Source organism: Solanum dulcamara, chromosome 3 (assembly GCF_947179165.1).
Source record: "Solanum dulcamara chromosome 3, daSolDulc1.2, whole genome shotgun sequence".
NCBI lineage: Eukaryota > Viridiplantae > Streptophyta > Magnoliopsida > Solanales > Solanaceae > Solanum > Solanum dulcamara.
In genome coordinates, this window is record NC_077239.1 from 8,561,666 (window position 1) to 8,588,290 (window position 26,625).

At 37.6% G+C, this 26,625-nt stretch overlaps 1 protein-coding gene across 1 annotated transcript; it reads right to left on the reverse strand.

The window, feature by feature from the left end:
- Positions 1-2,137: 2,137 nt before the first annotated feature.
- On the reverse strand, positions 2,138-26,624 carry LOC129882368 (putative tRNA (cytidine(32)/guanosine(34)-2'-O)-methyltransferase). The gene is made up of 12 exons (XM_055956629.1): positions 26,437-26,624; positions 25,535-25,671; positions 25,367-25,460; positions 24,768-24,817; positions 19,897-19,946; positions 19,045-19,153; positions 4,990-5,050; positions 4,851-4,903; positions 3,843-3,935; positions 3,611-3,674; positions 3,056-3,163; positions 2,138-2,759 (listed from the first exon to the last, which is right to left on the reverse strand). The coding sequence occupies exons 2-12, from the start codon at positions 25,559-25,561 to the stop codon at positions 2,518-2,520; spliced, it is 951 nt and encodes a 316-aa protein (XP_055812604.1). The 5' UTR covers positions 25,562-25,671; positions 26,437-26,624; the 3' UTR covers positions 2,138-2,517.
- Between the last annotated feature and the right edge of the window lies 1 nt (position 26,625).

The following is a 26,625-nucleotide window of genomic DNA, read 5'->3' on the forward strand; positions in this document are numbered from 1 at the left end:
ACACACAAAAAAAAAATGAGTAGAAGAGTAAATTTTAGCCCTGATGATGTCCATGACCAAATCAATCCCACAAATTTCTACTTTAAAAAGAAGCCATCATCTTCATCTACTTGGAATTCTAGGCTTCAAAAGAGCTCTTCTTATTCATCATCATCATCATATGTGGCTAGTTTTGTAAAGAATATTGGAACAAAAGTGGCTAGTGCACTAAATTTCTTTTCAAATTCAAATAGAAAAAGGTCATCACGTAAAGTATCATCATCAACAAGTTTAGCAAGGTCACGTTCTTATGCAGAAACATCAATTTATGATTCACAAAGAGCTCAGGCTATTGAAGATTGTATTGAATTCTTGAATTCTTCTTCTTTACATAGATCAAGTTCTGTTTCTAGCACTACTTGCTAAGTTTTTTTAATTTTTTTTTTTATGTTAATGTAATTATGTAGATGAATTGAAGAGGAAAAAGTAGACAATATAATTGTTTATTTATGTAAGGGCAAGTGAGGGCACAAAGCATCCTTACTGTAACCACACTTCAAGAGATGTGACGTAGACAGTCTACTTTAATGTAAACATTAATGATTGATTCTGAAGATAACTTTATTGTTGCGTCGGAACTTAGAATTTGTCTTCATAGGAATTAAGTTGCCCACAATAAAAGAGTTTAGTTACTTTTGGATTAACTATTTTTAGCAGTAGAGTAGCATAGAAGCAGAACAAAAATTATGATGTTGTAACGCCCGGCTTTTAGTTTGAAGATTTTGGATGTATTTACTTTTATTTAACAAGAAGTTCCTAGTTTATTATTATTTTCTTAAAAAAATAAATCGTTAGCTCCTTTTTCCTGTAGTACTTTATTTATTTTGTAGGTGAATGTTGATAGATGATATTTCAGTTGTCAAGTTTCACTTTTCAAGAAATAATTTGATTATTTTTTAATATTATATGGTGAAAAATGAATTAATATTGACTCTAGTTTTCAAGCCTCCGGGCCTTTAATTAGATTTAGCTTCATTTGTTTCAAATGAAGGCTATCGATATTATGTGATTTTCTTTGATCACTTTAGTAAATATACATGGATTTGTTTTCTTAGTTTTAAACCCGAAGTCCTTTCAATATTTATGCAATTTCGTACAATTGTTGAAAAAAATTTGGTTCGTCCCATTAAAAGTTTTCAAGCAAATTGGGGAGGAAAATGTAAAGCCAAAGTTATGGGCATCTTTAAAATTTTACTTTGAGTTGCATATTGTATAGTATAAATAATAAAAGGTAAAAAAATACATTAGAAATAAAAGTTAAAAGAGTTAATTTGATATAGAACATTAAGTAAAGTAAATTAAATGGATTTTTGAAATATATATATATATATAGTAAAAGTTGTAAAAGTTGAGGCTTTATATCATACTGTTTTCTTCCTTTCATACCAAACTTGTGCTTCCCCGTAATTTGATGAAGAGACATGTAGTGGGGATCCGAGAAAGTGGGTTAAGTCTGAGGGTATATCGGTAATTAACTTCTTTATTTTTCAATTCTATTTAGTATGACCATTCTTTACATAATATAAATTCATTATAAATTATCTTATTTACTTATAATAAATGAACTAATTGTGTAAATACTTTACTTTATAAATGCCAAAAAAGACATATGATGATGACCCAGTGTAGAAAGTAGATCATGAGCTTCTAAGAGTGTGGAAGGTTGAATGAGGAGCAAACTGAGGAAATTGCTGCCATTTTCTGCTGAATTTTTGGACATTTCTATTGACTAGCTTACTTTGAATTGTAAAATCCATTGTACATAACACTACAGCCTCATTTGATAGAAGGAGGGATAAGGAATAACTAATTTCAAAATTAATTTTAGAATGAGCTTATTCATTATTTGATTGGGATGAAGTCACGAAATAACTTATCCCAAGATAGTAGTGTTATTTGTATCTCATATTGAGGGTGGTATAACTAATCTCGGATAACTTGTTCTCAACCAAACAAGCCTATAGTTTGTTGGACAGGAAAAGAGGAAGAAATACTCAGTCTCACACGCATATTCACATGGAAACACACTAAAGCCTTAGAGAAAACAAAACAAGTTATCACACAATTACGTTTTCATTATCTTAAATGAAAACACCGGTGGCAACGATGATTCTCTATTTAGCAGAAATCCAGAAAATAATTTCATAATCAGTGATCATTGTCTGTTAACTCAAGGTTTAAGCACTTAAGTGTGTAACTATCGTCCTTCTTTGATGACCAAAAAAACAGTTGTTTTCAACTTTGGAACTTAGGTAATAATGAGCTCGCTCATCTACCCTTATCTACTTAAATATCAGGCTTGGTTCACGGCAAGACTCAAACCGTACATCCCGCAGTTGGGATATGTTTCTCATTTGGTTCTTAACTCTCTAAAGTCTACTAAAACACATTTAATTTATCAAATTGCAAGAGCAGCTAACACATTTGGTGACATATAACTGTAACTCTTGAGACGTCGCAGAAGAGAACTGTTGTTGCTCATGGGCCAAGAGAAAGCTTGTCTAGATTATGGATTCCTTGACTTGAAGCTTTTTTCATTTCAAGAGCACGTTTATACGGTGGTGCAATCGGAGGTTGTACAGGATCTAAACACTGATAGGTTCCGTCTGCAGATTTAGGAAGCGGATATGAACGATCTGAATCATATCCACTCAGGTCTCCACAAGCCAGAAATGGGATATACACCTTATTAGGACCTTCAAGCCATCCACTACTGCAATCTGTCATGTAACAGATGTTTGGAAGATAATGTTAAATACAATATAATCGGAATTGCATCTAGTCTAGCATCCGAAAAATGGAAGCCACGTTACTTCTAACATAAAAAACAGCAAGTAGAAACTTTACATCAACACAAACAAAATGATATAGAGTGCTTCCATAAAAATCTAAGATCTAATGCAAGCCGCAGATTTAAGATCCACAACTTACCTCCATACTCATACGAGGGGAAAATTCAGAGTTAGAGCGAAGTACAAGGCAATTTAGAGAAGAAGCATCTGCACATCGAAATTACCTAGGTCCTCAGTGCCTGATGGACTTCCAACTTGTTCAAGAAGGCGATGAAGGTCTTTCTCATTGAATCCTTCAGGTGGAGAATAATTTTCACAAACTGCGAATGCCTCTGCACAGTGAAAAGATTGAATTAGATTTATGTTACATAACAATTGTAGCGTTGCTTTAACACCTTACATAACAATGCCTCATTGACTTAATAATTGCTAAACCCCTTACATTAGTTCATAGAAAAGCCGAGTTGAAGCTGCATATATGAACAAACCCTGGAGATATATTTTAAGGCTATAGAAAGCCGTAAATATTTTAAAGTTCTTCTGTGCAAACAACTGGGGAACCTTTTTTTTCAAGATTGCAAGGACATAGAGCAAAGACTGAAATCCTTGAAATATTACAACATTAACCTTTGACAAAATATCACAATTGACAACATTAAGTTTTAACGAAATATGACAATTGACAACATTAATAACATTTTCACGAGCTATGAAGTGAATGGGTTGCATTCAATGGAAAATTTGCCACATAAACAAGGTAGAAAACATTATCTACTCACCTATGCTAGAATTGCGACTACTTTTTGGCTTAGCAAAAGTCACTTCCGTGAAAAATAGTTTTAGCTGCAGTATGAAAGTAAATAATCAGCAATTCACCTATCAGACAAATGCAACAATGTAGAAAATCTGACAGCAGAAAACATTAAATTGAGGTCCCCTCTGAAGATTAAACAGGATTTTGATTGAGTTAAGAAACTAAACCCAGAAATAATGAGTACACGAGCAACTAACTTGACAATAAAGGAGGCTTGTGTCTTTTCCTCGAAAAATTTTTGCTATGAACTTTCCGCCTTCTTTTAGTATGTGAGTGACTATGGTTAGGCCCTGCAAGTTCAACCACCCATGTGACAACACTGAGATATCTCCAAACATCAACTGAGAACAACTTGGTTGGTTTATAAGAGAAACATCTCTTTAAGCACATATAACTGATCGTTCAAGGAAAAACTAAACAATATAAGCAGAATACCAACAAAATAAAACCAAGCAAGATAACATACAGAAAGCGGAGGGAAAACCTCCCTTTACCAAATTCACCAGTCTGAAGTGAAGAAGTGATTGATTCCTTAATCTTTAAATTGCGTAAAAATAAATAAATGAAATGGCTGTTTTATTGCCAATCCATCTCTTTCTTTCAATCGGATGCCATGTGTGAAGCATCTATCTCTCTCAGGACCTCACCTTCATGACCTCCTGACGAAGTCCGTTGTAAGATTACTGAAGGAAAGGTTGGTCATAAATTTGGAGATTTTGCTTCTACACAGAAACAAAGACCTTCGAGAACAAATATTGGACCGGGAAGAAAAAGGGGGAAAAAGTAGAGTCTAAGCGCATATGGCATGAAAAGGAAATCCTGAAACAATTGTTTTCCTTTTCCGGTAATCTATATATGCAACACATTAGGATTAGAGAGATAACATCACCATATAGAAGAATAATTAGTTATCTTTCTCCAAAGAAAAGCAGGTTTCATGGTGGAGATCACCAAAAAGGCATTTCTTCCAGACATCCAGCCATTTACTCCAAAATGAGCTTTCAAGTATTCCTAGACAACACTTTGCATCCACTAAATTTGACACAACAACGCTAATATTTTAATAGATGCAGGCAGCAAGGCATGAAAACCACAGATCAATGAGTGTGCGTTCCCATGTTATTACGAGTTCACAACATATACATATAGATATAAGTGAATGATAACCACTTAATCAATTCCAACAATTTCTCTAAGAAACTAACCGCCAATATCAGCTGGGATTGAACAAATTCATCCATGTCATGAAGTCCCGTTACTGCAACATAAGAACATAAGCAAGTATTAGTTTCATCAAATACAGCAAATACTAATGTAATGTATCAGGGTAGTTGAGTTTCTTACCATCAGGTGCACCATCACAGACAACAAGGTCAGCCTTGCATCCATCAAAATGTCTAATAACCTGTTGAAATTTTTGACAATGATGTTGATAAACGGTTAACACAAGTATGAGGGGAAATAACATAGTACCAATATCTACTTGTATACTCCTCAAAAAACGAGAACAACAAATAAGAGCAAATGTACAAAGAAAGATAATATAACAAACTAGCAAATTAAGCTAAGAAGCCCAATATCTTACAACATATTAAGTAGCATGGGCGTATGAGGTTTTTTTTAGCAAATTGCAGAAACCATCCCTAATGTTTTTGCCTAAAATTGAACTTAATGTTTTCATTTGCTGTAAGTCATGGCTCATGCCTCGTCTTATAATAGTAATTTGTCTACCGGTCCAGCCAATACCGAAACAGATCAAGGTGTAAGAAGACAAAACCAAGTTGAATTTCACACTAATTCAAAATCACACGAGAATTATCAATGATATAGTTGGACACCAAATTCGCCACATTCTTTCCAAATTTAACCTCTTAGTTTTCTCTGAGCATTTTTGATACAAGGATAACTTTGTATTCAAAAAAACTCACCATCCAAGATATGATGAGGAAGAATCTTACACCCACCAGAAGTATGGGAATTCCTCCAAGAGGACTGCGAAATAGAAGAACTTTACAAGTTACCTATGAAGTCAACTAGTGCTACTATATCCCCCAACTCTTGTTTACACTGAAAATACAGTATACTAAGACTCTGACTCTTTATCTTCTGAATGTTGCTACTCTTGCCTTCAAAACATCTAATATTCCTTTCCTTCCACAGTGTCCACCAGATACATGCTGGAATGGTCATCCACCAGTTTTCCTTTGACCCTCTACTACCAGTTCTTTTCCAACTATTAAGCAGCTTCATAGTGGACTCTGGCATCACCCAGCTAACCCCAAGAATACTGAGGAACAGGCCCCACAACTTTGTGGCTATTTTGCAGTGGAGGAACAAATGAAAGTTAACTCTCTGCATCTTGATCACACATAACACATCTTGAACAGATTTGCATTCCTTTTCCTTGTAGCACTTCATGAGTTAGACATGCTCTCCTAATTCCCAACCATACTTAACAAGAGACGTTCAAGGGGCTTATGACCTTCCAGATTTGCCTCCAAGGCCAGAATCCTGTAGTGGATTGACTGTTATTCTTCTTCCAGTAGCAAGATTTAACTGTAAAAATCCCTTTGTTGTGGAGCAATCAAATAGGTTTGTCTGCTCCATTAAGTATCCCAGGAAAAATATTCAACAATTGAAGGAGTCTTGCAATCTCTGAAACTTCCCAGTCATTCATAGCTCTCCTGAAAACCAAATTCCATCCTTGGGGACTCCAAACTAGTGACACTGAAGCATTTTTTCTGAACTTAGGACATATAACTGAGGAAACAGAGTTCTCAAATTGTCCACTTCCGTCATATGCTATTGTTAATCCTCTTAGAGGTCTGTAGACACATGAGTGGGTTGTATATAGATGTTGTCCGGTGTACTAGTATGGCTTATGTTTTTGGACGTTTACATTTGGAGTGAAAGCCTTCTCGGCTTACGTATTATGTTATCTTATTTTTGACAATTTAGACTCCCCAAGAGATAGGTGATTTTGGTATATATATAAGTGACAGTTTGAGACGACGTGCTGCCCGTATAAATCCTATATCATGTTTAATTGCCGATTGACTATAGATAATAGGTGTGTATACGAGTGTCCAATTCGGACACTAGTCATGGCCCACGGAATTAGGTCGTGACAAAAGCAATAGTTATTTCAAGTAACCTTCGATTGCCATTATGAATTATGCCAAGCATGAATTATATCAAAATAGGACGGCTGAAATCATACACATGTATCAAAACATAATGATATAATTTCTAGAAATTAAGAACATTAGCCATCCTAGTGTCTCTAAGAATAGGAACTTCTTTGGAATTTATACATTCGTCGTCCGTTGATTTCATATGGATCATGCCAAAAGACAGAAGGGATAGGCTTTACATACCTTTAGCGTTTATACGTATATGCTGCCCAATATTGTTTCAACCTATATTAAAACGTTAGATACTATGGTTAAGCAATGGATAGGAGTCAAACGTACTCTATCGTTAGTAGGTTATTTCTAAAAAAAATTGAACAGCACCTCCCCTATACCACTCACTTTACCCACTTCCAAACCAGTCATATAATCATCAAATAATATCAACAATCTAAAATATTGACATAAAATAAGATTTATTATTGACAATAAGCCTAGAATGTTGTCACCCGAATTATGTTACCAAAACAGTAATTTCAGAAAGCCGAGTACCTCAAGTTGTATCTAAATGTTGAAATTGAAAACGGCAAAACTGGACTTAATGACCTTCATGAAACTTTTAGATCTCTGTCTTAAGCTTTAAATCCAAAAGGAATCAATTCAAAACTCATTTTGTACAAAAATATATCCTCAAAACACTAACAGCTATACATGAGAAATTTTTCAATCAAAAATCTGGACAGAACTTGTCTTATGCTTCATCCTCTTTTTTCGACATAATAACAGCAGATATAGGCTTTGACATAAACATAAGAGTTGTAGGTACGTGTATTACCTTTCCAAAACATATTTACTTTCTAAAATCAAAAGTCTACACAATGAGATATTCAAGAATTACTACAAACTACGCAATTTCAAAAACGGATTTGAACACTTACAATCTCCATACACCTTATTCCTCCAAATTCAAGAACAACAAAACAATATCAACCATTATTATACATAATCACTAAGCTAATTCCATCCATTTAATTCACCCAAAACAATTCCTTAACCCATAAATCTCAACAAATCACCAAACGAGTTTATAACGCTATTTTCTCCGTTATAATCCGTTAAAACTCTAAATAAACTTGTTAACAATGAAAAAGGGACTTTAATATTACCTCAAGTTTGAAGCAACCACATTAATTCTTCTCCTTATTGGCTGATATTTAGCTCAAATTGAAGGCAACATGACGTACAACATTTTTCTCTTCATGAGTTTCGGATTTCGGGACTCGAATTTTGGTCGAATTTGGTTCTCTCTAAGATCTTCCTCTCACTCTCTCTCTGGATATTTCCTTGTTTGAGAATGAAGAAGGAAGCTAAAAATATCCCTTAAATAAAGTGGATATTGGGCCTGACCCGAGTTGGAATCGGGTTGGGCCGAATCCACTATTCAGCTTGACCCTCCTACCTTAAGAAATCCATATCTCCCTATCCCAATGTCGTCTACAGCCCCACGACCTATGGTTGGAAAGATATTTCAATTGTCTATAACTTTCATTTTGAGAGTTTTCCAAAATTACCAAATTCTAAAAGGGTTATGACCTCCCGAAGTCAGCTTACCCGAAAACGTGACTTTAAGAAAAAACATTTAATGGCTTCTACTTTGATTAGGCTCAAGGATCCTTCTTGAGATGTCTTTTACTTCACATATATTATCCATATAACTTGTCATTTACAACAAATCATGTCATTTTAAAATTCAAAATTGAAAGTCCTTGAATTTATATCCGTTAGCTCACGAATAGTCCAAGATGCAAAAATACGGAATATAACATTCTTCCCCCCTTTAGAACATTCGTCCTCGAATGTTAAACTCGCCTCATAAAGTCCTATAAGGAATTTGGGAGAGTCATTTTTTTTGCAACATATAGTTTCATCTATCAATCAATATAATTAATCTAGAGGTTTAGATTACCTGTAGGCGTAGAGAACAAGTGAGGATACTTATCCTTCATCTCCTCCTCGGCTTCCCAGGTCATCTCTTCTCTATCTTAATTTCGCCACAATACTTTGACGGAAGCTACATCCTTAGTACATTACCTTCTAACTTGGTGATCAAGTATAGATAACTATAGGGTTTTCCTCGTAAGACAGCTCCTCCGTCACCTGGATATCATCCACGAGGAATACTTTAGAAGGATCACCAATACACTTGCGAAGCATCGACACGTGAAAGACAGGGTGCACTGCTTCTAAATCAGATGGTAGGTCCAACTCATAGGCAACCTTGCCTATTCTATGAATAACCTGATAAGAGCCAATGTATAGCGGGCTAAGCTTCCTTTTCTTACCGAATCTCATTACCCCATTCATGGGTAACACCTTCAAAACACCCAAATCACTAAGCTGAAACTCTAAGGGTCGACGTCGCTTATCTGCATATGATTTCTGTCGACTCTGGGCTACTAATAACCTTTCCTGAATAAGCTTCACCTTATCAACAGCTTGTTGAATCATATCGGGTCTGATTAACTTAGCCTCACCAACATCAAACCAGTCAATAGGTGACCTGCACTTCCTGCCATATAAAGCTTCATACGGTGCCATCTCAAAATGTAAATTGTAGACAATTGAAATATCTTTCCAACCATAGGTCGTGGGTCTGTAGACGACATTGGCATAAGGAGATATGAATGTTTTAAGGTAGGAGGGTCAAGTTGAATAGTGGATTCGACCCAACCCGATTCCAACTCGGGTCAGGCCCAATACCCACATCATTTAAGGGATATTTTCAGCTTCCTTCTTCATTCTCAAACAAGGAAATATCCAGAAATTTCCAGAGAGAGAGAGAGGAAGTTCTTAGAGAGAAAAAACAAATCCGACCAAAATTCGAGTCCTGAAATCCAAAGCTCATGAAGAGAAAAGTGTTGTACGTCACGTTGCCTTCAATTTGAGCTAAATATCAGCCAATAAGGAGAAGATTTAATGTGGTTGCTTCACACTTGAGGTAATATTAAAGTCTCTTTTTCATTGTTAACAAGTTTATTTAGAGTTTTAACGGATTAGAACGGAGAAAATAGCGTTATAAACTCGTTTGGTGATTTGTTGAGATTTATGGGTTAAGGGACTGTTTTGGGTGGATTAAATGGATGGACTTCGCTTAGTGATTATGTATAATAATGGTTGATATTGTTTTGATGTTGTTGATGAGTTGTTCTTGAATTTGAAGGAATAAGGTGTAAGGAGATTGCAAGTGTTCAAATCTATTTTTGGAATTGCGTAGCTTGTAGTAATTCTTGAATATCTCATTGTGTAGACCTTTGATTTTAGAAAATAAATATGTTTTGGGTCGACGTCGCTTATCTGCAACTCTAAGGGTCGACGTCGCTTATCTACATATGATTTCTGTCGACTCTGGGCTGCTAATAACCTTTCCTGAATAAGCTTCACCTTATCAGCAGCTTGTTGAATCATATCGGGTCTGATTAACTTAGCCTCACCAACATCAAACCAGTCAATAGGTGACCTGCACTTCTTGCCATATAAAGCTTCATATGGTGCCATCTCAAAATGAAAGTTGTAGCCTATATTTGCTGTTATTATGTCGAAAAAAAAGGATGAAGCATAAGACATGTTCTGTCCAGATTTTTGATTGAAAAATTTCTCATGTATAGCTGTTAGTGTTTTGAGGATATATTTTTGTACAAAATGAGTTTTGAATTGATTCCTTTTAGATTTAAAGCTTAAGACAGAGATCTAAAAATTTCATGAAGGTCATTAAGTCCAGTTTTGTCGTTTTCAATTTCAAAATTTAGATACAACTTGAGGTACTCGACTTTCTGAAATTACTATTTTGGTAACATAATTCGGGTGACAACATTCTAGGCTTATTGTCAATAATAAATCTTATTTTATGTCAATATTTTAGATTGTTGATATTATTTGATGATTATATGGCTGGTTTGGAAGTGGGGAAAGTGAGCGGTAGAAGGGAGGTGCTGTCCAATTTTTTTTAGAAATAACCTACTAATGATAGAGTATGTTTGACTCCTATCCATAGCTTAACCATAGTACTTAACGTTTTAATATAGTTTGAGACAATATTGGGCAGCATATACATATAAACGCTAAACGTATGTAAAGCCTATCCCTTCTGTCTTTTGGCATGATCCATATGAAATCAACGAACGACGAATGTATAAATTCCAAAGAAGTTTCTATTCTTAGAGACACTAGGATAGCTAATGTTCTTAATTCCTAGAAATTATATCATTATGTTTTGATACATGTGTATGATTTCAGCCATCCTATTTTGGTATAATTCATATTTTGATATAATTCATGCTTGGTATAATTCATAATGGCAATCGAAGGTTACTTGAAATAACTATTGTCTTGATTTTTAAATGATGGTTCATTTTAATTATTCTTTTGAGTCCCAAATGATGATTTAAATGTATATGGTTTCTCACTACTCTGCTCGTGCATGCCTTAATGTATCTTTCACCGAGTCTCGGGCCGGGTATGTATTCGTGCACAGTTTCACTGCATTATTCACCGAGTCCCTCACTAGAGGGCCGGGTACGGTATATATATATATATATATGATATAATATGATGACATGGTGATATAATGATGGCGCCGAGCCCCATGATGGGTTGAATATGATATACATGTATATGACAGATTCACCAAGTCCATAATGGGTCGGATATGATATATGATATGATCATGTATGATTTTATTTCATAAGGCACAGGTACAGTGATTTCTTGAGTAGCATACTTGTCTCTTGAATCTCTACTTCATATGTGATCTCATTTATGATATGTTATGCTTTATATACTCAGTACATATATCGTACTGACCACCTTTCTTCGGGGGGGCTGCGTTTCATGCCCGCAGGTACAGATATTCATTTCGGGGATCCGTCAGCTTAGGATTTCCACTCAGCTATTTTGGAAGTGCTCCATTGTCCCGGAGCCTAAAATTTTGATATAGATATTTTGATGTATATATTTATTTATCCATGGGTACGGCGGAGCCCTGTTCCGTCATATGTTACTATTGATGTTCTTAGAGGTCTATAGACATATATGTGGGTGGTATATAAATGTTATCCAGTTGTACTAGTATGACATATTTTGGAACGTTCCTATTCATAATGGTAGCCTAGTCGGCTTGCGTATATACATGTATATTTTGGAATGTGATGTGTAGTGGCAGCCTTGTCGGCTTACATACCACATTACCTTTGATGTTATAACTCCTCAGGAGACGGGTCCCATTAATATATAAATATGGGACAGTTTGATATGACATCCTATTTCCCTAAGTCTCATATCATGTTTAGTTGTGAATTGGTTATAGACAATAGATATGTGTACGGGTGTCCAGTCCAGACACCAGTCACGGCCTACGGGGTTGGGTCGTGACACCCCTATCAAGAGTTCATTCCAAAAATCTATTCTTACTCTATCCCCTACTTTAAAGGAGATGTTAGTATAGAATTGTGGCCACAACCTTCTGATGGACTTGCAAACACAATAACCAGAAATACCCAAACCCTCCTCAGTAGACCATTGGTTCAAACGGTATTTCTCAGCAATAAATCTTCTCCATAATTAACTAGATAGTACCTGCGCATTGCGTCTAATAGACGTAAAATGGAAATGAACATTGTCCTCAAAACTGCTGATATAAAGTGCATGTTCCTTTCATCCACTCTATTGATCATGTCCTGAAACATCAACCAAAGTTCATAACTTATCTCTTTTGAGCTGAAATTGGGAATTTAGATTCCATTTAATCCACTTATCCTGATTCACAAAATACTCTCTCTAACTTCTAAAACACCAACGGTAACAAATACCCTTTCCACCATGCCAAAAACTCAAGCACCACCCGATGGAAGGGGTTTACAGTCCTCAACCGACACGTCCAGGACAACCCCTTTGATCCCACAGGAATTCCGATGGTAACCCATGAATCTATTCCACCAAAGAGTAACTATATGCAGGCAGTAGCAGGTTCCCAAATTGACCTAGAACGCAAAAGAGAATCGGTGAAGGCTGAGATCACAAATCACAATGGCATGCTGGCAATCATATTCAAAGTGGAGGACTACTATGGTATTATGGCAGTGCAAATACACTATCAATGGAAGATTTCTAAAAATGCGACCCCAAATTGAGACGATTTGAGCTGCTGTGAAAGAAGTTATTCCTATTAAGGGATTGATCAAAATGAAGAGATTTCATAACGGTATACGTCAAACATATGATTTGATATTGAAGGCCAGCCTATGTGGTTAAGCCGATGGATGCCGCATTTCACTTCAGAGGAAGACCGAACTCTAACTACGGTATGGGTACTCTTACCAAAACTCCCCTTTCATCTCCATACATGGTACTTCGTGAAACAAATAATGAGACCAGTTCGAGTACCCATGGAAGTAGATGTGGCCACTAAACGAAGAACAAGGCCGAGCATGGAGAAACTGCGGGTTGAAATCGATTTGACAAAGCCTACACTTTCTAATGTTTTTGTTGGACAGAGAAATTCTACCAATCCACTACAAGGTTTTGAACAAAAAATTGAGTACGAAGGAGTCCCCAAATATTGTTCTTATTATAGATCACAGGGACATTTTGCCAACCAGTGTTGGAGACGCGAGAGGGACAATGAAGAAGCAACTGAGGGAACACGAATAAGGCAAGGGAAACTTATATTCAGACAAATGTTACTAGGCAACAGGAAGCTCCAAAATAAATCAAATTGTGACTGAACAGGAAGCTCACAAGGATAAACAGCCTGTGCAAGAGCTGAATCAGGAGTGAAGGGGAAGAGAAGTTCAACAGAACAAGAACACAAAAAATGTTTCAAGAAGGGGGAAAAGGGGATCTCCTAAACAGGCTAACAAACTGACGGGCAATTTTTGGTATTGATAAACCATTGCCTGAAAATATTGTGGAAAACCCAGTCAACACCAAAGCTACTAACAATGGTGAACAAACCATACAACAAGTGAAGGCAAATACAGGGGAGGAAAATAGGGCTATGACCACCAATATTGCTTTTAGCAGACAAAACATATAAATGAGCCTGACCTCTCCAACCAAAGAACCTTGAATCCAAATGATAGCAGAGCTGTAATGTCAATAGAGGACCCCCAAAGTTCTTCAGGATGAGGAAAAAACAAAAAGAAGAAGAAAGGCAATGGATGACACAAAAACAGAAAAAAGCAACTCTTCAGAAGCAGGCAATGGATGACATAGAACAGAAAAACAAACACTCTATTAAGGAGACCAAAGTCCAAAATGCCTTTGAAGCTCTCAGAAAGGAAGATGATCATAACAAGGGAGAACACATTGATGACACTTACAACACCAAAGAACCCCCTGATGAATGGGCAGATGCAGCTAGCACAGAAGAAGAGGAAACACCTCGGGAGTCTTCAGAGGAAGAGTCCCCAGATGAAGAGACTGAGAGCTTATATCAACATTTGGGAATTTTTTGCTCACTCTCAGGCTCTGGAGGAGAAAGTGAATCAATATGAAGCTAATTATATTAACTCTCTCAAACAAGAGGATAGAAGGGTCCTAAACAAGGCTAAAGCAGAGTTAATGATTCATCACAAAATGGTTGGTACTTTCTGGAAAAAGTCAACCTTAAATGGCAACTTGAGGGGGATGAAAATACCAAGTTCTTCCACAGAAAAATTAGAGGAATAAGGAAACTATCACATATCCATAGAATCAATGTGAATGATCAGTGGATCGAAGGGGATGATAACATAGGACAAGTTGCAGTGCATTTCTATCAAGATCGTTTCGGCAAAGGAAATGACAACATTGACATGAGCATTACGGAATGCATCCCTTCATTGACAAATCCTGAGGACAATGATATGCTATTGGCGGAACCAACTAAGGAGGAAGTTAAGAGGGCTGTTTTTTAACATCAACCTCAATAGTAGTGCTGGCCCTGATGATTTCAGCAACTTGTTCTTTTAATATAGCTGGGACATTATTGGCTCTGATATGGTTCAATTAGTGAAAGCTGTGTTCAACGGAAACCAAATGCCTCAGTTTTTCACCAATACTTGCCTAGTTCTTATACCTAAAGTTGACTCACCTCAATCTTTTTCTGAGTTCAGACCTATTAGCCTCAGTAATGTTTCCCAGAAAATTGTTTCTAAAGTGATGAATGATAGGCTTTCCAAACTTCTGCCTGCTATTATATCTCAAAGCTAAAGTGGCTCAGGAAATTATCGGCCATTGGAGAGAATATTTTATTGGCTCGGGAAATTATTCATGATATAAGAAAGGATAATAAAAGTGGTAATGTAGTGATCAAATTAAACATGAATAAAGCTTAACAACAACAACAACAACAACCCAGTGAAATCCCACAACATGGGGTCTGGGGAGGGTAGAATGTACGCAGACCTTACTCCTACCAAGGTAGGACGGCTGTTTCCTGGAGACCCTCGGCTCAGTAAAAGCATAAATGCATAAAAAATGTTAGATAAGAATAGGAAATTAAAAGCTTTATGAGAAAAACAACAAACAAATAACGAATAGATAACAAATAAATACAAATAAATAAATACAAATAACAAATAACGATTAAATAAATAATGATAGCGTCACAGGTAAAATAGAGTAATCAAAGCATAGAAAGTAATAAATAATAACAGAAATAACAGAAATCAAAAGTCACAGCGCAAGAGATCGTAATGCACTACTACGCCTATGAATAGAGAAGAATAACGAGACTATGAACTAGCATTCTACCCTAATGTGGGTCCTCCACACCCTCTTATCTAAGGTCATGTCCTCCGTAAGCTGTAACTGTGTCATGTCCTGTCTAATCACCTCTCCCCAATACTTCTTCGGCCTACCCCTACCTCTTCTATAACCATCCATGGCCTGAATCTCACACCTCCGCACTGGGGCATCTGTGTCTCTCCTCTTCACATGTCCATACCATCTCAGTCGCATTTCCCGCATCTTGTCTTCCACCGAGGCCACTCCTACCTTGTCCCGAATAGCCTCATTTCTAATCATGTCGCTCCTGGTGTGCCCACACATCCATCTCAGCATTCTCATCTCAGCAACTTTCATCTTTTGAATGTGAGAAGTCTTAACTGGCCAACACTCCACCCCATACAGCATAGCCGGTCTAACCACCACTTTGTAGAACTTGCCCTTAAATTTTGGTGGCACATTCTTGTCACATAGCACTCCGAAAGCGAGCCTCCATTTCATCCACCCTACCCCAATACGATGTGTGACATCATCGTCAATCTCCCCGCTGCCTTGCACGATAGACCCAAGATACTTGCAACTACTTCTCTTTTGGATGGCCTGAGCACCAAGCCTAACTTCAACGCCTACCTCCTGAGGTGTCTCACTGAACTTGCACTCTAAGTACTCTGTCTTTGTCCTACTCAACTTAAACCCTTTAGACTCCAAGGTATGTCTCCAATCCTCCAGCTTAGCGTTAACTCCGCGGCGAGTCTCATCGATCAGGATTATGTCATCCGCGAAAAGCATACACTATGGCACCGCATCTTGAATTTGTCGCGTCAATCCATCTATCACTAAGGCAAATAAAAAAGGACTAAGAGTTGATCCTTGATGCAACCCCATCACCACTGGAAAGTGCTCTGAGTCCCCTCCTACTGTCCTTACCTTGGTTTTGGCTCCCTCGTACATGTCCTTGATCACCCTAATGTATGCCACAGGTACACCTTTAGCCTCCAAACATGTCCATAGTATTTCTCTTGGGACTTTATCATAAGCCTTTTCTAGGTCGATGAATACCATATGCAAGTCCATCTTCCTCTTCCTATGCTGCTCCACCAATCTCCTCATAAGATGGATGGCTTCTATAGTTGAGCGTCCCGGCATAAATCCAAACTGATTCTCTGAAATAGACACGTCTCTCCTCACCCTCATCTCTACCACTCTTTCCCACAGTTTCATAGTATGGCTGAGTAGCTTAATACCTCTATAGTTGTTGCAACTCTGAATATCCCCTTTGTTTTTGTATAAAGGGATCATTACGCTCGACCTCCATTCTTCGGGCATCGTTGCCATTTTAAAGATGACATTAAATAACCTAGTCAACCACTCCAAACCTACCGAGCTCGTGCTCTTCCAAAATTCCCCAGGAATCTCGTCAAGTCCGATTGCTCTTCCCCAGCGCATCCTACGAACGACACTCTTAACCTCCTCGACCTTAATACTCCTGCAATACCCAAAATCGCGACGCCTCCCTGTATGTTCTAAATCTCCCAACACAAAGTCTCTGTCCTCTTCCTCATTCAATAGTTTATGAAAATAGGACTGCCATCTCTGTTTAATGAGAGTCTCGTCTATCAATACTTTTCCATGCTCGTCCTTAATGCACTTCACTTGGTCCACATCGCGTGCCTTTCTCTCCCGCGCCCTGGCTAACCTGAAAAATTTTCTATCCCTACCTTTCTCTTCTAGTTCAGCATAAAGGCGTTCAAAAGCTGTTGTTTTTGCCATCGAAACCGACGACTTCGCCTCCTTTCTCGCTATCTTATAAAGTTCCATATTCGTCCACTTCTCCACCTCATCTGTGCTTTCTATCAACTTTGCGTACGCCATCTTCTTTGCTTCCACCTTTTCTTGCACTTCTTCGTTCCACCACCAGTCTCCTCGATGCCGACTACGACTACCAGTCGAGACTCCCAACACTTCCCTTGCCACAGTCCTAATACAACTAGCGGTCCTATCCCACATACTGGTCGCATCCCCATTACTATCCCAAGCCCCCATGACCTTCAACTTCTCTCCCATCTCCAGGGCATTTGCAGTGGTCAAACTCCTCCATCGGATCCTAGATCGATCATCCCCGACCCTCTTATTCCTCATCATCTTGATCCCTAAATCCATCACCAAAAGCTTATGTCGGGTTGTAAGGTTGTCTATCGGAATGACCTTACAGTCTTTGCACAGACCTCTATCGACCTTCCTCAGGAGTAAAAAGTCTATCTGAGTCTTAGCCACCGAACTATGGAATGTTACCAAGTGGTCTTTCTTCTTTGGAAAACTTGAATTGGCTATGACCAACCCAAAAGCTCTTGCGAATTCCAAAAGTGAAATGCCTCCTCCATTTCTGACCCCGTAGCCAAAGCCTCCATGCACATCATCATACCCTCCTGAAATAGACCCGATGTGCCCATTGAAATCTCCTCCCACAAAAAGCTTCTCAGTAGGTGGTATACCTCCCACTAACTCGTCCAAATCCTCCCAAAAACGCCTCTTATCCTCCTCTCTTAAGCCCGCTTGTGGCGCATAAGCACTAATAATGTTGAATGTGCTTCCTTCAACGATCACCTTAATCGACATCATCCTATCGTTGACTCTCCTAACCTCCACCACCTGATCCCTTAGATCATTGTCTACTAAAATGCCTAACCCATTCCTATATTTCGATCTACCTGAAAACCAAAGCTTATACCCGTCTACCTCCCTAGCTTTAGAACCTACCCATTTGGTCTCTTGGACACAAGCTATATTAATCTTTCTCTTCTTTAGAATCTTAACTAGCTCTATGGATTTGCCCGTTAACGTTCCAATGTTCCAAGAACCAACTCTCAGTCTAGACGCTCCTTTAACCCACTTATTGGCTTTTTCTCAGCATGGTCATTAGAAAGAAAGGATTTGCAGAACAGTGGACCGGATCCATATTATTTAGAACCTAATATACAATATGTGGTATACAGTGGTGATTAATGGTAAAAGATACGGGTTTTTCAAATAACACAGAGTAAAACAGGGAGATCCTTTATGCCCTTCTCTTTTTATTATAGTTGCAGAAGTGTTATCTAGAATGTTTAATGACTTATATGCTAATCCTATGTTCATAAGTTTTTCTATGCAACCAAATAGACCTAGGATTAATCATTTATCATATGTTGACCACATTATAATTTTGTGCACGTAAAACAACAACTTAAGAAGTTATCATGACCACTCTTAAGAAAATATGAAGACAACAAATGGCCAATTCATCAACAAAGAAAAGAGCTGCTTCTTAATGGACAAAAAGATTTCTGGCAAAAAAGGAATATTACTCATAACTTAGAAAATAAAATGGTTACAATGCTAAGAACCTTAAAGGTTAAGCCCACAGAATTTCAATCAATTTCAATCCTAGATTCACCTCTGGTTACACACCAACCATCACAATCAAAATTTCTATAATAAAGAAATGGAACAGCATAGGAATCCATACCACTTCAGCTGTTTTAGCATTTGTTATATCACCCTGTACTTGAATAACACCTTCAATGGGAGCCATAGGCTGTAAGTCAATAGCCACAATAAGTGGTAGATTGTCATCCCTGAAAATCACATGAAAAGGAAAGATTGTGGAACCTTATGTTACATACTGGTGACATGGCCAGGAAAACAGAAATGATAAAGGTGGAAGCAATTGAACTTATACAATTTTAAAGTTGATTGAACAGTGAACGTTAAAGCAAAACTTCCTCGTGCACAAACATATTATAGCTGCAGTGGCAACCCTCTAAGGTAGGACACTTGTCAACAGCATAGTTCAACTACCATTAGAAAAAAGTATGATAACATGGAGAGCTAAATTTTTTTTCCATTCCACATGGGGCGTGATCTATGTAATTGTAGGACTATAGGAGAAGGGATGCAACAAGCTAAATCTTGGTTCATGACTAACTGTTCTTTCATATTATTACATGATAAATATGGTGGCATACTAACTTATAGCATTGCACATCATCCTCCATGTGGCAGATTGATGTGATATTAAAAAGTGGATGCAGCTTTTTTGGTTCTTTATTTATTATTGTTACTATTTGGGATGAGTAATGTTGTCCACTCTCTTTCCAAGGGATTGAAAGATAATATTAGGACGAAAGGAGACGAAGAGAAAACAATTCACAGAGGCACCAACTACACAAGAAGACCTCAATCACTAGATCTGAAATAAGACTTTAGAATATCGTTATAATGGGCCTCTTTTCACTTTTTCTTAGTAACTAGAAAAAAACAGAAAGAGGTGCGACCAATTACCATAGCACTAATACTATAAAAAGGAAAGTACACATACTTGGTACCCGGCAACAGCTTTACTGGGAGATATAACTTCCGGCTTAAAACCTATAAAGAAAAAAAACATTTAGGGACTTGGAAATGGAGCTCACAATAAGGAGAAAGATATTTAGCGCACTAATTATATTTCTCTACTTTTTCATATCTTTCTGTTTGAAAAGTAATGGTTCTATCAGAAACAAGCCAATTAGTTGTGCATCACAAAACATCATGCCAAATCTAACAGCACATGCATACTTCTTCAAGGAGTGCCTCTAAATATCAGAAAATGGAAACTCTTTCCCATTATTTCCCTAGTAAAGCTCAAGATCACACTCTAAGACACAGTACGAGGAAGAGAAACCTCTACTATGACAACATATCCAATGGCATCAATCACACAAGTATAAATATGTAGATATGCAAAACTATGTTGAGAATCCTATCCTATCTCCAAAATTAGCATCACACTCTCATAGTGAGTATACATTATAGCAATTCTTTCAAATAATCAGGAGTAAGCACAAGACTAAAGATATCAGCATGTTATTCTGAGATAATAAATAAAATCAGAAAGCCAAATCTTTATAGCTAGTGGTTATTGGTTAAAATATGCTAGGATGCTAGTTGAAGTTGATGTTACTAGAGCTGTTCCTCACGAAATTGCAGTCATGGATGCTAATGGACAAATATTTCAGCAAGTCGTTGAGTATGACTGGAAGCCTGACTACTGTGAAAAGTGTCTTATGATTGGACATAATTGTACAAGACTAAAAGCACCTCCTCAGAAGAAGAAGCACACCAAGATAGTTCAGAAGTGGCAAGCCATAGGTGATCAGACAAAAGACGCTAAGCATGAACTACACCACCAAGTGAGGGAGATGTCAGACTCTGTGTTGGAGAAAACTACTACTCTTGGTATATCTCAAGATATAGTTGTACCTACTGATGCCCAAGCAGATGAATTAATATTTGGCACAACAGAATGGCAATCAGCAAAGGGAAAAGGAACCATGAAGGAAAAAAGGCATGACTTGAGTACACCAGTGGGGAATAAGTTTTCCCAATTGCAAATATCTGAAGCTGTGATGGCACATACCTCACCTCTTGATAAAGGGGGAGGGGGACTTCCTATAACTGTTTGATGACTTGGTTAGCATGGAATATTAGGGGGACAAATAAAAGGTACAAGCAAAAGGAAGTGAGTATATATATAAAGGAGAATCACATCAAACTAGTGGGATTGGTCAAAACTAGAGTGAAAGTGCATAAAGCTGATTATATTGCAAATAAGATAGTACCAGGATGGGGCTTGCTGCATAATTACAATTCTGCATACAATGGGAGGCAATGGATACTTTGGGATACAAATGTTTATGATATTATACCATTTTCCCAGAATGCTCAATTTGTCCACTGCAATGCTATTAGCAGGGATGGAAAAATGGATTGCAATATGACTGTAGTATATGGGTTCAATACAATTGAACAAAGACAAACTTTATGGAGAAATTTGAGAGCTATTGGCCAGCAGTGTACGAAACCTTGGCTTATCTGGGGTGATTTCAACGCCTTATTACATACTCATGACAGACTACATGGAGCTCCAGTGACTAGAAGTGAAGTGAAGGATTTCTCTGATTGCATTCATGACTTGCTGTTGAATGAAATTATGTGGACAGGAAAATTTTACTCTTGGTCTAACAAACAACAGGGGAATGATAGGGTACATAGTAGGTTGGACACGGCATTGGGCAATGATGAATGGATGCAGCAGTTTGGCCACTTAAATAATGATTATAGGCTCCCTCATATCTCGAACCTCTCCAATGGTTCTAGATATAAGAATTGCTAATCATAATGTCAAATCTCCATTCAGGTTCTTCAACATTTGGGCAAATCATGATGATTTTTTGCCTCTGGTAAGGAACAAGTGGACTAGTAGACGGAACAGAGACAACATGAAAACTGTGTGGCTCAATTTGAAGGCACTCAAACCTGTTTTGAAGCAACTGAACAACAACTTTAGAGGGGTTACTGGAAAAATTGTTGGGATTAGAAATGAATTGATTGACACTCAGGCAAAGCTGACAACGCAATACTCAGATAGTATGGCAGAAACGGAGAAATTTATTTTTTTTGATTTGCACCGGGTGTCCGAGTCTCTTAGAACCCCGACTAATCCCGGGGGTGCACAGGCCCTCGGCAAGGATTTTCCCGCAAGTGCACCACGGTTAATTCAGGTTTTTACCCAGTTTGATGACCCTCAGAAATTGTTTGCACGCAGTGGATTTCGAACTTGAGACCTTGAAAGGGAGCAAACCCCAAGGCTCAAGTCAATTGCCACCAAGCCAACCCCTGAGGGTTGAAAGGGAGAAATATTTATTACAACAGCTCGAGAAATGGTCTCTTATAGAAGAAAGCATATATCACCAGAAGTCTAGAGCCATGTGGATAAAACTTGGTGATGCTAATACCAAGTATTTCACAGCTGTAATGAAGGAAAGGAGACATAAGAAACAAATTGTCAAATTAAAAGCACTAAATGGAGATGTATTAGTTGACCCTAAAGCAATCCAACATGAGATAATCAGTTTCTACAAGTCCTTGATGGGTACTGCAGCTCCTCATATCACCATAGTTAATAAGCTTGCTATGAGAAATGGTCCGATTATAAGTCATGAGCAGCAGGTTGCTCTTTGCGCAGAAGTGACTGATATGGAAATATTTGAAGGATTAAGATCAATTGGTGATGACAAGGCACCGGGAGTAGATGGATTTAATGCCATGTTTTTCAAAAAGACATGGATAGTTAGCCAACAGGATGTGTGTGCAACTGTTAGGGAGTTTTTTGCTATAGGGAAAATGTATAAAGCCATAAACTGTACTGCAGTCACTCTACTACCTAAAGTACCTAACCATTCTAGCATCAAAGAATATAGGCCGATAGCTTGCTGTTCAGTCCTATATAAATTAATAGTTAAGATGTTAGATAACAGGATACAGGCCGTTATAGCCTCAGTGATTTCAGACACTCAAGCTGGATTTATACCTGGACGAAAAGGGGCCAATAACATTATCCTTGCTCATGAGCTAGTTAAGCATATAGCAGGAAAAATATATCTCCCAGATGCATGATTAAGGTAGATATTCAGAAAGCTTATGAAACAGTTGACTGGAAATACCTTGAACAGGTGATGGATTGCATGGGATTTCCCACTAGATTTGTCAGATGGGTGATTGAGTGTGTCTCAACTGTATCCTATTCTTTGATGATTAATAGAGAGCTTACTCCATGCTTTGATGGTGCTAGGGGATTACGACAAGGGTCTCCATTTCTCTTTGCTATTGTGATGGAGTACCTCAGTAGAAATCTGAAAGAACTTAGCACTGATAAAAAATTTAATCATCATCCCAAGTGTCGAAATTGGACATCACACATCTCAGCTTTGCAGATGATTTATTGATGTTTGCTAGAGGGGATCTTACATCAGTGTCACTACTTCATGAGAAGTTTGCAATCTTCACAGAAGCCTCAGGACTTCGGGAAAATTTAACAAAAAGTGCAAGCTACTATGGAGGAGTTAACTCAAATACAAAAAGCTTAATTCAGAATGCCCTGCGGTACACTCAATGTACTTTGCCTTTTAAGTACTTGGGTATACCGCTAGATACCAAGAAGCTTAGCTTATTGCAGTGGCAACCTTTGATTGATACTATGGTGGCCAAAATAACATCCTGGACCGCAAAAAAACTGTCTTATGCAGGCAGAATTCAATTAGTCCAGACTATTATTTTTGGAGTGCAAGTCTATTGGGCGCAAATGTTTATCATTCCAGCTAAAGTTATGAAAGCCATACAATCTTACTGCAGGAGCTACATATTGTCGAGTACTAATGCCATTGCCAGGAAAGCCTTAGTGTCATGGGAAAAGATGCGTCTCCCTAACGCAGCAAGAGGGTATAATCTCAAAATATGGAACAAGGCAGCTATACTAAAAATGTGTTGGGATGTGGCTACCAAGCAAGACAAACTATGGATTAAGTGGATCCATAGTTACTATATCAAGGGGCTAACCATGGAGGAACTAAGGGTGCCTCAACAGGCAAGTTGGATGGTGAGAAAACTCTTGGGCGCCAAAAACAATCTAAATCTTCTCCAAACACCAGTTGGCAGTAAAGGAAGTATTATTAGGCAGCTCTACTTCAAGTTGTTAGGGGATCACCTCAAAGTACCTTAGAGAGCACTAATGTTCCACAATTCAGTAACTCCAAAGACTATTTTCACTTTATGGTTGCAAGTGCAAGGTCGACTACTTACAGTGGATAAACTGCTCAAATGGGGCTTGGTGAAGGATCCTAATTGTATTCTATGCAAACATGACCAGAAACTAGAAATCACCTATTTGCAAAATGTTTGTACTCATGGGATATATGGACTAGACTACTACAATGGTTGCAAATCGCAATTCCACCACCTCAGACTTGGGATGCAAGGCACCATTGGACCCTACAACATATTAAAGGTAAAACTCGGGAGGCCAAAGCTCTACAGATGGTATACACTGAATTCATCCATGCTATATGGAAGGAGAGAAATATTCGAATATTTGAGAAGGAGACCTCTGGGAACAACATAGCACGAAGTGTGGCGTGCATCTGCAATGTGCGAGCCTCGACAACAGTTAGACATATGCTAGATAAGTGCAGATTTTAGAAGTTTTGGGTAGATAGGAGTTATAGCGGTAGTAATGTGTAAGGAAAAGTGGGCTATGGTACCCTAACTTTGCTTTGTAAATACACTCTTTGGTGATTAATAAAAAGTTGAATAATTACCAAAAAAAAGCTATATACACACATAGAAACAACAATAGTCTAGTGCTGTAAGCACCTGACTCCAGCTGCCTGGAGCAGCACACAAATCCACAACGCGCTTCACACCTGCATATAGAGAGGGTCATTAATACAAACAACCAATTCTGACCAACAAAGCAATGAAAAATAGAATTTCTGAACTCCTAATGTGCAGCACTTTGCTGAAAGAGAGTTCACTAGCATATATATACTCATTCAACATACAATTATTTCAAGCTCTACAAAAATATTTTAACTTGATATCTTGTCCTCCGTAGTCCATACAACATATTGCTTCAGAATTCAGGGATGTAGTTTGTCCACAACTTCTTTGGTTTTCATAAAGGGCTTAAACCCTACATCACGAGCTGCATTGTAATGAACTAATGAAGAGCTGCCAACTTTTCCAGACCTTCAAAGAGACCTTACCAGTAATAAAAAGTTGGTAATCATCAACATCCATTTGATAGCATCAAATTTCTTGGTAAAGATAAAATGCAGTAACGTTTATAAGATGTTTTCCGTGGAGAAATTACAAGCTATACAAGTTTATAATATTAATCTCTTTCCATACGTAGGGAATCAATCAGAAGAACAAAAACTACGAAATTCCAAGCCAGGTATTGAAAAGAGAACCTTCAAAGATATTAAACTCCTCATCTATCTGAAGGAGCTTGAAGGCACTTCGGGCACGCCATCCTTCTTCCTTTGCTTTCCGGTAGTAAATATCCTACAAAACTGAAACTTTTAAAGGAAGAAGTATTTGGTTATAAGCAAAAGAAAACAACTGCATAAAGTACATACCCTCTTGTCCCTTGATGCTTTTCCCATCAGATTAACTTTCAACCGTCCAAATTCCTTCAATATCGATGGAGTAGTTGAATGGGGTTGCAAATTATGCCAGCAAAAGACCAACTTTGAATTCAACTTGTCACTGTAACCTTTACAAACATTAATGTGACAATGATCTTAGCAAACTGACTTACCAATTACCACAAAAATAAATACAGACTATTTTCTACCTTGTCCCAAATAATCATAGGCAAGGTACGACATCATCCAACAGATTTATCACTATAGATAATAAGCAGGAAAAGGCTGAAAGAGAGGTTGCAGCTATGAAGAAGAAAGAAGGTAACGATGGAGAGATCAACAAGCAAATAGCAGAATTAGAGGATAAACTACCCCTCGTTATTTCGTGGAAGGAGGCTAAGGAGAGTGAAGTTGAGAGTTTAAAGTCTAAGCTTAAGGATATTCAAGCAGAGATGAAGAAGATACATGCTCAATTTGAGACTCTTGCTACTAAACCTATGTAACTGCTACCGTTGATGGGTTTTTTATTGTTCAAGTATGGGTTGCTGCTATTTCAGTTTCCAGTTTATGAAGAAAAAAAACATAGGCAAAATTCAGGGTTTAGAACTAGAGAGTTTGGTCCATATTATTTATACACACACACTTTCTTGAAAACAAATTGTTACACAGTTCACATGAGGTCATTTATCACCCAACTATTCCCTCAAATGCTCGTTTTCTTGATAGCCATAATCCTAAAAATGTCATATATATGATTATCTTTCGAAATATGAGTGGTTGTAATACCTAAAGGTTGTGAATTTTCTCTTAGGAATTTCATCGAACTGTTTGTGTGCAAACGCTTTACTGAAACAAAATCTATGTAAAAATGAGAAAAAGCTTGAAGAAATCACCTGTTTACACTTGTAGAGAGAATCAGAAATGAGTGTATAAGGAACGGTGAGGTTTTTGTCAGCTCAAACAATAGGGAGCAAAAATTCAACTGAAGAGTTTTAAGCGTAGTATTGCAGAAAGATTATTATGCAGAGCGTTAGGGTTTTGCCTTTACCTAACACTATGAAGGGAAAAGGAGGATTGTTTTC